The sequence below is a fragment of the Anabrus simplex genome, chromosome 1 (genome assembly GCF_040414725.1).
Source record: "Anabrus simplex isolate iqAnaSimp1 chromosome 1, ASM4041472v1, whole genome shotgun sequence".
In the NCBI taxonomy this organism is placed as follows: domain Eukaryota; kingdom Metazoa; phylum Arthropoda; class Insecta; order Orthoptera; family Tettigoniidae; genus Anabrus; species Anabrus simplex.
The window spans coordinates 288,981,445-288,993,714 of NC_090265.1; the positions used below are offsets into that span (position 1 = coordinate 288,981,445).

Sequence of the window (12,270 nt, forward strand, 5' to 3'; positions counted from 1 at the left end):
GTTTATAATTTTGTATGTGCTATCAACTTTGGAAAACATTGTATTTAATTGCATTGAGATGTTCGGCATATCTAATCTTGAAGCTCCTGCCAGTTAGTCCTATATATGAACTGTTACAGTCGCTGCACTGAAACCTGTAAACTCCTGACCAATGTAAAAGTTGAGAATAACTTAGGCCTGGGATTATTTTTATTAATATTTAGAGCGGTGCCTGAATTTGTTGATAATACGTTCGATGAACCTTTCATTATAACCATTAAACCTGTCTATCGCACGTATAGTATTAAGTTCTTCACTTGGGTCTGCTTTCGACATTGGAAATTTGAACGCGCGATCAACTAAGCTATTGTAAGTAGCACATTTGTGGGAATAGGGATGCATGGAATCTTGTTTTATTGTTGAGGCTGTATGAGTAGGTTTTCTGTATATTTTATAAGAGAATGAAAAAGTCTGGAGATCGTTATATCTAAAAAGTTGATGGAAGCATTAGTTTCTGAATCCAGTGTGAATTTGATATCAGGGTCTATGTTGTTGAGGTTTGAGAGGGTATTCAGTGCATCGACAGAACGCTCATCGATGATGACAAATGTGTCATCTACAAATTTGGCCCAGAACTTAATATTACTAAACTTATTATTCCTTTCAATGGCATTGTGTTCCAGAAAGTCCATTTCTGCTAAGATGCCAGAGGCTGGTGATCCCATAGCCAAGCCATTTCGCTTATAAATAACCTTGTCAAATATAAAATAATAAACTATATGCCAAGCCATTTATACAAACTTGCTCAGTTTATCAAGGGTTATGAACGTTATGTTGTTGGTCCGTATTGAACTGAGATAACATATAAATTATACACAGGAGAGTTTTCCACCTATTCAATACTAAGTTGTATTTACAAATGTTATTTACATTACATAGCACCTTGCCTAAATCAACCACACTTCAGATTGTAAATTACCGAGCTCGATAGCTGCAGTCGCTTAAGTGCGGCCAGTATCCAGTATTCGGGAGATAGTGGGTTCGAACCCCACTGTCGGCAGACCTGAAGATGGTTTTCCGTGGTTTCCCATTTTCACACCAGGCAAATGCTGGGGCTGTACCTTAATTAAGGCCACGGCTGCTTCCTTCCCACTTCTAACCCTTTCCTGTCCCATTGTCACAATAAGACCTATCTGTGTCGGTGCGACGTAAAGCAACTTGCAAAGATTGTATATTATATATTCATAAGATTGTTACTGCTTAGAAACATGCTTCAGGATTTTGTCAAATATTGTGTATGTATAATATGGCTGTGACCCTGAATAGGGTTGAAACTAGTCCCATGTAATGTAAATAACATTGTAAATAGAACTTAGTATTAATAGGTGGAAAACTCACCTGTGTATAATTTATCTGTAGCTCAGTTTATTCAACAGTTTCTTAAAAATACTGCAGAGCTTATTAAGAAACTATATAAATTTATATTGCAACCGCACTGCACACTGCATTCTTTCGATATCATTAACATGTATCCAAGCATAAAAACGAAAAAACTTTTTTCCATCATTGAGAATAATTTGAATTCTAATCCTCAACTGAGTAAACTTGAAATCTCTGATTTTATGTCTGTTTTAAAATTATTACTGGATAATAATTTTACATTTGACAAGGTTATTTATAAGCAAAACGGCTTGGCTATGGGATCACTGGCCTCTGGCATCTTAGCAGAAATATACTTAGACTTTCTGGAACACAATGCCATTGAAAGGAATGATAAGTTTAGTAGTATTAAGTTCTGGGCCAGATTTGTAGATGACACGTTTGTCATCATCGATGAGCGTTCTGTTGATGCACTGAATACCCTCACAAACCACAACAACATAGAACCTGATATCAAATTCACACTGGATTCAGAAACTAATGCTTCCATCAACTTTTAAAATTTAATGATCACCAGCCACCCTTCTTCATTCACTTACAAAATATACAGAAAACCCACCCACACAGCCTCAACAATAAAACAAGATTCCATGCATCCCTATTCCCACAAATGTGCTACTTACAACAGCTTAGTTGATCGCGCGTTCAAAATTCGAATGTCAAAAGCAGACCTAAACGAAGAACTTAATACTATATATGCGATAGCCAGGTTTAATGGTTATAATAAAAGGTTCATCGAACGTATTATCAACAAGTTCAGGCATTGCTCTAAATATAACTTAACAAAAGATAATTCCAGACCTAAGTTATTCTCAACTTTTACATTCAATCAAAATATATACAGCGTTACCAACCTATTCAAAAAACATAATGTCAATATTGCTTTCCGCACCAACAACAGAAATATGGATGTTATCCACAATTCCAACCTGGTCACCAAATCGGACCCTTTTACTATGTCAAGAGTTTACAGGTTTCAGTGCAGCAACTGTAACAGTTCATATATGGGACAAACTGGCAGGAGCTTCAAGATTAGATATGCCGAACATCTCAATGCAATTAAATACAATAGGTTATCCGCAGTTAATCAGCACATACAAGGTTATAAACACAAATTTAATGGATTAGATTAAGATTTAACAATATTAGACACGTTGAACAAAAGCCCCCTAGTAGATATCACGGAAGCCTGTTAGATACATCTTACCAATACTTCAATCCTTATCTCAACTTGAACGACATTTCCAAAAAGCCCAGAATTTTATTTGATTCTCTTATTTCAATTCTCAACAGTGTTAACAGGTTGACGATGGCGTATTGTTTTCCGAGTTTATTCATTAGGAACGAAGTGAAAAATCAGAGATACGTGAACTCTAATGGATACATTATATAGTATTACACATCTTAAGTATGGCCTATAGGCGTTAGGGTGCACCGTGTGCACTGTGTGCTGAGACCGCCCGGCGGGTCTCATCGTCCACAAGTAAGGAATGGGGTTCGTGCGCACTCGGTGACCCGCCGGTGACCTCACTGAAATTGGCAGTTTATGCAGCATTGTTTGTTTTGGTCAAACATAGTGTTTTGAAGCAACATGTTAAGTGTGTATGCAGTTCTGCTGATATAATCCTTACAATGACTTGGTAAGTGAGCTGAATTTCTTACTTTCTTACGTTTCAAATGAATCAAAGATATGTATTAGTTATATTTTGAGACATATCGTACATTATATCACTGCTTGGGGTATCCAGTGAAGAATATTAGTTTTTTCAGAATTAACGGCATGGATGTGGGAAATATTTCTAAATTACTCCAAGAGATTATGTCAGAGGACGATGAGGAAAACGAAACTGAAGTTAACTCTTGCGAATCAAGCACGTGCATTCCAGATCCCCTTCCGTCAACTTCTCATGAGACTCCAAACCGACTGCGGGAAATCCGTTCATCAGCCGCAATTCTTTCCGTAATCGAGGATGATGCAGAAGACGCAAATGACAGTGGTTCATCTTATGTGGCTTCATCTGAAAGTACTTCAGGTGATCTTACGTCAAAGACTCGGAGGAAGAAGATCGGCCTCGTCCACGTAAAATACAAAAGAGGGACAACCTCCAGCGTCGAGTTAGTGGACACCCACCTGGGGATCAGCTGCGACAACGAACACAACACACAGGGCAGATATCTGCAAATGTACAACCAGGTCTTCAAACACCAGTGAATCGGGTAGGACAGAAAATAAATCTTTCATGGTTCGATGTCACTGGACAACATCTTAAACAGTTCCAACGTCCACCAACAGAGAAAATTCAGAATTTATATAACAGGGATACGCCAATAGAGATACTCAAAGGTCTAATTAGTAATGACATTATTAACTTGATACTGGTGGAAACAAACCGCAATGGAAAAAACACAAAACAAAATAAATGGACAGATGTAACTGAGCCCCAGTTGTGGAACTTCTTCGCACTCATTATTTATATGGGGCTAGTAAGGTACCCTAAAATATCAGACTACTGGTCAAGCATTTTTATACCACAACCCTTTTGTACCGTTAGTAATGACACGTGACCGATTTAAGGATATTTTGAGATTTCTTCATTTTGCAGATAATGCCACACTAGATAAGTCGGACAAGCTCGGTAAATTAGACCTTTGCTTGACCTTCTTGTGCGTAATTTCAAAACTTTCAAAGTTCCTGGGGAAGCTGTAATAATTGATGAAACAATGGTGCCTTTTCGAGGTCGTTTGTCCTTTAGACAATACATCCCTGGCAAAGCTTCAAAATATGGTGTTAAAGTGTTCAAGCTGTGCGATTCGAAAGGATAAACTTATGAGGTAATTGTTTATCAGGGAATGGTGACCCATGTTCCTTCTACATCTGATGACCGAGTCAGTAATATTGCTGTTAAATGTTAATGCAGGATTAAGTTGGTCAAGGTCGTACGTTGGTAACAAACAACTTCTATAATAATTTGTCGATTGCCCATTATTTGATATAAAATGACGCACACTTAGTAGGAACTCTAAGAAAAAATGTGAAAGGTATTCCCAAAAATGTACTGCTATGTCCATCAATGAAGAAGGGAAAGATAGTTGGTAACGAAAGTAATACTGGAATTGTTGTAGCAAACTGGAAAGATAAAGGTAATGTGAGATCCATCTCTACAAGACATAAATTAGATCTGATTTATACAGGAAAAAAGAATAGGAAAGGCAGAAACGTAGTGAAACCTGAAGCAATTTTATACTACAACCCAAAGAAGCAAGGTATTGACTTACTGTATCTGACCAACTGAGCAGCTATTTCACTGTACTGAGGAGGACAATTAAGTGGTATCATAAATTTGCGCTGGAACATCTGCTTGGAACGGCTACTGTGAATGCGCTCATTTTACATAATGAAGTAATGGGGAAGAAATTGCAAATTGGAAAATTTTGAGAGGAGTTAGTCATTGGAATTTTGAGGAACAGTGTGAGAACAGCAGATACTCTCTCCACTTCTCCCAAACGCCGTCATATTTTGAAGAAAACAGAAGAAAAAGCCGAAATAGAAAAGTACGTAAACGTTGTGTCGGTTGTTACGCAGAACTAGTGAGCATCCATGAGAGAACTTATGCTCAGAAGCACTGCAAGAAAGTGTTCACATACTGTGAGGACTGTCCCAAGAAGCCATCATTGTGCCTGCTTTGTTTTCATAAGCAACAGTGAAGTGGTACCTCACATTGTTACATTCATTCCCTTTTTACCATCAGTGTATTAGTTTCAAAATATTAACTGTTTTAATAATCCATGTGCACGATTTAATTTTCTTTATATTATTATTAATAATAATAATAATAATAATGCTGTTAAATATTTAACTCCAGTACAACCGATAGTTATGATTTTCTGAACAGTTTTAACCTGAATGTCTCTGTTCTTATATTTGTAGATATTTTCTTCATAGAAAATGATTTAAGTAATGGAACAAGCATATTGAATAATTTCTTAATTATCCTAACTCCTATGTATTCCCTGCATGTCTCACTGTATACGAAGTTAGTTTGCCTTATGTAGAGACGAACCAGAAAGGACGAAAGCATAATCTGTGAACGGTACGCGATACGGCTCCAGTATATATAATGTGTCACGAGACCGCCGGCGGGTCTCACCGTCTATAAGTAAAGATTTGGCATGATGCGCCGGCGGGTCTCATAGTCGCCAACGTGTTAAACTCCCTAAAACAGCTTGTTTTTTCAGATTGTACGTCACACATTATCACGTTATCCTTCCCTACCACGCCCAACTGACTTCACCCCCTCCATCACCCCTCCTCACCCCTTCCTGTCCCGCTCCTTTTCCCCCCTTAACGATGTTCTATGCTTCTAGCAAACTCTAGCACTTGCTCCTTGCCTCTCTCCACGCATACATCAGGCCATTTGAGGTGAGTCTCCTACTTAACTTTATAGCGTTTTGCCCTATTTCCAATATCTCATTTTAACGCTTAACTTTCTTTTCATACTTCAGGTTCCAAATTGGATCGAGAACTTTCTGGCCATATATCTACTCTTTGCTTGTGCACCCATAATCGAATGAGCCTAATGGAAATGATAATTAAATTATTGAAATTGCATATGTGAATACTGCAGAGGCAGGGAAAAGCTAGCAGTCTCACAAAGCGCCACCCAGGAGCCGCGATGGCTGGAAGTACATCCGTCAAATATGCTTTAAGTCACGAACAGGAAATAGCTAACTAAAAACCTCCCTCCAATAAAATTTTATGGCACCGAAGAATACAGACTTTCTATTTGGTTTCTCACGGGAAGTCGGCGATGTGGAATGTGCCCATCCCTAGTGTGCGACAAGGAAAGAGAAAATACCTGTCACCCCTTAGCAGTAAGTGGTTGCACCCAAGCTACGATGCGCGGCAAGATATTAACCAATCACAATTTACGAAATTAAATTGTCTTGTCCTAGCGGGAATCTGTATTCAGTTTTCCGTGATTTGGTGTCGAAAGTAGTAGTGAAATACAGTGTCCTGTCCTGAGAATAATATTTAACGAATATTTCACGCAAATACGTGGTTAATTATTTCTCAAAATATAAGTTTTCAACATTGTGTGGAAGAGTGGTTGCGCCCAAAGAGCGAAGTGTCATGGCGGCAAGGCGCCGTGCTCCGAGTGTAAATAGGCCCTATGACGCTTTTCACTTTATAAATTAAGCCACGATCATTTCTGATAACGCAGTGCAACACACAAATTACACCAAATTTTGAAATATTTAGAGTGCATTTCCGAACATTTTAACCTACGGACAAGCGGAAAAACGATCCAAGGTACCGTATTACTACGCCGCATCCCCTCCAATCGGACTATTTTCGAAGTGGGGGTGTGAGAATTTACAAAAGCAGTAGCCGCAGTGTGGTGATACCTCAGTTCTACTTGAAATTTCAGTGCAGACAGGCGATTCTACAGAGTGTGCAGCGCTAAGAGACGACTTAACATTTCTGTGAGTAGAGTCTTAGGCAAGCAACAAACATTTAGGGAGAACTCTAAAGTAATATCAGATCATATGAAACAGTCAGACAATTATCATAACAGAAATGACAATGGTAGTTATTTTACAAACTTTTCACAAATGAACATTTAACGTAATGAAACAGGCGGTCAACGGAGATGGACAATAGGAGTTTGCATAACATGTAAATATACTACATTCCTTAGCCCATAGTTAGCTTGCACGTTAGTATTCTAGTGGAGAAGTATTGTTTTGGAGGACTGTATTTTCATAAACATTTCTCAATGTCTTACATGGGAACATCATAATTAAACGTGCGGAATCTATAAAATGGTTATTTTCATCTGAGACATTTGGGAGCAGACATTAGGTGAGATAATTGCAAAGAGAGACTTTGTTTACTAGAGGAGCTTAACAGTACAAGGACTGGTGGCCACTTTCATTTGTCAGAGTGAGGTCGATGGCTGCTAAATCCCTTGTGTAAACAGGCGGTAAAAGGGGGAAGCTGGACAGAGGCGACCGGGAGGAGTCCGCGCCGGGTAGATGTTTTTCCTGACAGTACACGTCAACTCATCGAGAGCTATTGCAGTGTAATTTGTTTTTCTTCATATGATTGTTTAAAAGGCGTGTGTGAAACGTGAGCTACGCAAGTATGAAAATGGATCCAATTCGTGTGTATAAAGTGTTGAAGAGCCTCCGCAAGATGAAGAAAATTGAGTAAAATTACGTAGCGGAGACCGGCGATGATCCAACCAGCATTCCAGCACAAAGGTAAAATGAGCATTGTATAATCATGTAACAATATACTTGAGGGCTATGAGCAATCAGTGGTCAAATTTAGGATAGCGATTTATATAGGTTCATAGATAGTAAATTTTCACGTACCGGATTGTGTAATTACATTTTAGATGTCATTTGTAGTTAGAGTTGGAAGTGAGACTAGGACAATCACATCTGACGACTCGGGATGTGAATGCCATGGTGTCATAATAATAATAATAATAATAATAATAATAATAATAATAATAATAATAATAATAATAATATAATAATCAGAAAATAATCGTATTTTTCTTAGTGAGCCTCTCTCACATATTTCTGGACAAATTTTGTTATGCGTTACTATTTTAATAGACGTGAATCTAAAATCTCTGTAGATATTTTATGTCCAGTGCAATTTCAGATTTTAACATAATACGGGATATTTGATAATATAAATATTTTGTTGATATTGATTTTGTGGACGCTGCCGAGTTGTGTTTTTATTTTAACTAGCTGTAATCGCAGCGTATCCAATTTTATTATTCATTTGAGATGATCGTTTGCGTTGGATATCATACTTTATATTTTGCGATATGTGTTTAACTCGTAAATAAATATTTTTTATTTTTTTTGTGTACGTGGATTCATATTTTCGATAGCTGTATACTTGACAGGCAAATCTTGTTGTTACAGTCTACAAATAAGGATAGGGAAACCATTGCAGGTCAAATCTGATATTTCATGGTATGAGAATCTGAAATAAGATGAAATAGATGAACAAAGAGATAGCAATACCCCTGATGTTAGCAAATGAAAAATGGAGAATATGAAGCTTGAGGACCATGTTGTACTATGGTGTCGTAATATGTAGATGCGTACGACACATTGTATTATTATTTAAGATTGGCCCGTATTCAAATGAGCGAGGCTACATTGGCAAATAAATGTCACTTTGAGAATAATGAGATGAACGTGAATTGAGAGATAAATAATTTAACTAGCATAGTTAAATCTTCGACGATATATGTGACATTGGTAGGTAGAAGGCTTACATATTTATAAATTCTCCAGGGACGAACATATCACTCGAAATATACAAATCAAAGGCCGAGTTGAGACATGGAACAGACTGACAAAGCAATATGTATAATTTGCAAGTTAATTGTAATCATGAATACGTGTGATTCTTAATTAGAATTCATGAAAGTTGTGAGATATCATGCCCAGACCTTTACGCCTGATGTCACGAGATTGCCGTCAAATTCACTCTATTGTTACTTTAAATCGGTTTGATCACGATTTTTGCTGCATCTTGGTTTGTGCGTATTTTCATTTAAATTTTGGGTAGGCAGTGATCACGTCCGTTGTTGGGATTTTTCTTTAACGTTTTCTTTTCTTTTTTGCGCGGATATTTTTTCACCATGTTTTGATATATTTTTATTAGTGACTGAAGGTACGTGAAAGATTGTTCATGATTTAAATAATGTAAATAAGATAGGAGTAGTTAGGTTACTTTGAATTTATTTGTTTTCTTTTGGAGCATTGTGGTTACTCCATTGTCATGTACATTTTGTAAATATTAAATTTCATTGTGTTAAGTTAGCAAGACCTCAGATCGTTCATAGCCAGAATCAAAGTAAATATTTATGCTCTAGGACATCGTAAATCACAAAACTTTGAACCCCACTACGAAAGTTTAATTAGGTAAATGGTTCGACCATTGATAAAACTGTGTTATAAGTGCCGTAAAATAAGTAGACAAGATGGAATTTGCCTCCATCGATGGTGATGCCATGCAATTTTAATCATTCTCTGTGCAAATACAGACAGCGGCAAGTTAAATAAAATTAATATTGTAAAAGGGTCGAATTCATTTAATAAGGTAAAACTAAGGCACTTGGCCTAACTTGTTCTATTTCATTTGTAAAGTGTCCAGGCTCTCACAGCTAGATATGTGTAAATTAATTAAATAAGTAACTGTTCATCATCAACGTTTGATTTGATAACTCTTCTTGGTTCAGCCAATGTTTATTTAAGTTTGTGGCTAAGAATTAATATGGTAGTGAGATATCGTGTTCATGGATTTTTCTTTATTAACCATGGTTATTTGGACACAATAATATATTTTACAGTTTGGTATTTATTCAACTTAATTTGAACTTGGAGCCAACAAGCTGAGGACATCCACATTTTGAAATCTGAGTAATTAATTAATTAATTATTTAATGTTACGCAAGTCCAGTCATTTGAGATATGATGTAAATGAAAGTCATTTGGTGTCTTATTCAAATGCTGTATATAAGTGGACCAGTGGTCGGTTGTGGTTGTGTCACGGACATAAGAGACACCAGTTCGATGGTGAAGTGTATTATTCAAATTTTATCGACCTTCAGTCAAATTCATTTAGGCAGATGTTTTATTTTTTGAGGAGATTTGAATTGTAATATTTTCCAGTAATCTTACTGCATTTCAATTTAATTTAACTTCATTTTAAATTTCATTTATTTAAATATTTTGCCGATTTTGTTAATAAACCATTTTTAGTATTTAAATTTAATTCAGTCTCTGGGTACCTTCATTTTAGTAGTTAGTTGACCCCTCGTCTTTCATTTCCTCACCCCCGATCGTGTGTGGCCTGTCAACCCCGAGGAAAGCTGACGGACGTGACCATCCCTGAGAAGATAAGAGTCTACATGAGCGGTAGGTATTATGTGATGTCATTTCTTACATGAGCTGCCGGCACATGAATCCAACAAGAAGAATACTGCATCGGACGCCTTGAAAAGTATCTCATAAATGACGGCTCCTTTTTATGAGTTGATGTTACAAGTCACCATCGAACTTACTTGTGTTATTTTATTATCAATACTCTGTGGAAGGACTGGATCCTACGTCAGTTTTTGTGTGTCCATGTTTTATTTTCACCTAGTGTTTAGCAGTGCTACACTTGAGACTTTTTAACCATTCCAAAGTAATCAAGTCTTTAAACATTTGTTAATATCTTCACTTTCATTTTATACATTGACCAACAAGCACATAACTTGTTTATATTCTTTTAAGAATAGTATCCATCCTATTAATGTCACTTATTACTAAGGGTCTATTATATGTACTACATACTTGTATATCTTTGTTCATACGGCCTGTTTCAGCTGATGATGGTGTCCATAGACACCGAAACCGGTACTGAATAAAAAATGTTGTGATTATATTAACAACATATTATGTATTGAAAAAAGGTGGATCAATCAAATTTCCCTCTTTTGTATGTTCACGAGGAACAGACGAAGTGGAGAAATCTTCCTCGTGATCAGTTGAGATTTTCTTCCGAACAACAATATCAACTGGTATGTTGTTGTTCTACACCTTTCTTGTACATGTGCATTAACGTACTTGATTGATATTAGTTCTAACCAACAATAGCAGTAGAGCGGAATAAAAGCCAGAATCTGCAATATTGTTACCATCAAGGATTCTCCTCCAGTAATCTGAAATTTCTAATGAGTGAAAATTTATTCCTTTTAGAAACACTTTCTGATAAGTATGCTTTTTGTGTGTTCGGTTTTACAGATTTAAATGTTTTATTTTATTTTATTTTATTTTATTTTATTTTATTTTATTTTATTTTATTTTATACTATAAATTAGAGCCATCAGAAAGGAACTAACTTTTATAGAAGAGTCTGTTAGTTGATTATAATGCACTTGCAGAGTTCTTCAGCTTATTTCTGGGGTCAATAAAGCCACTTAGGCTTATTCTGGTTTGGGTTAAGGGTTTAAGGCCAGATGCCCTTTCTGACGGCATGTGATTTTTGGGATGAAAATCTCAACCCAGGATCGACCAGGATTCAAACCTCAGCCTTCTAGGTGGGAAGCCATCAGCTACGCCACCATGCTAATCATGCCTCCGGTTGAGTAAAATCCACTTCTCAATCATTATTAACACAATATTACCTTTACAAGGACGTGAGGATCATAATAAACTCCTACAATCTCTTGAAGAGCATTGGTAGCACCATTCTGTAATAAGCTCAAGCATACTTTTTCTTCCTGTAATGGAGAATACAATACCAGACATTAATATAGTGCCACTGAGGTACAACTTTATGCATTTTCAATTCAATAATGAAAACTTTTATAATGTCCCACTGCCTAATTTTGACAGATATTCTGTAACAAAGGTTGATTATCGTTCTTGCCATGAGAAAGGAACTAATGCGATACTGTATTAACTTTCTTTACATTGCTCTTATTCCAGCAACTAAGCAGAAATTAGCAGAAAGTAGATAAGTTCGAACGTGTATATAGATGGAGACTGTACCAAAAATAAGAGTAATATCCTAAGATACCACTTTGTAACTGAAATGCAATATGATTTTTAAAAAGAAAGGAAAAATCAAATTTCTGAAACTTTTGAAGTCACTAACAAAGAGAATCCAATGAAGAAAGAAGATGATGATGAAGGTGAAGAAAGTCAAATATATTATCAGTGATGGTCTAATATGAGTGCTTGTCATATCAGCAGAATACCTCACAATAAGCTGAGCTAAAAAATATTCTATCTACTCGCCAGAGATTTTTCCAACAGAAAGATATA

The 12,270-nt window shown here is 36.5% G+C and overlaps 1 protein-coding gene across 1 annotated transcript in view; it reads right to left on the reverse strand.

Annotated features, from left to right (window-relative positions):
* Positions 1-12,270, reverse strand: part of LOC136864159 (dynein axonemal intermediate chain 7) — a 658,911-nt gene that overhangs the window by 132,511 nt on the left and 514,130 nt on the right. Inside the window, exon 13 of the mRNA XM_068226132.1 lies at positions 11,628-11,723. Within this exon, the coding sequence (XP_068082233.1) occupies positions 11,628-11,723 (96 nt within the window). The remainder of the gene's footprint in view (positions 1-11,627; positions 11,724-12,270) is intronic.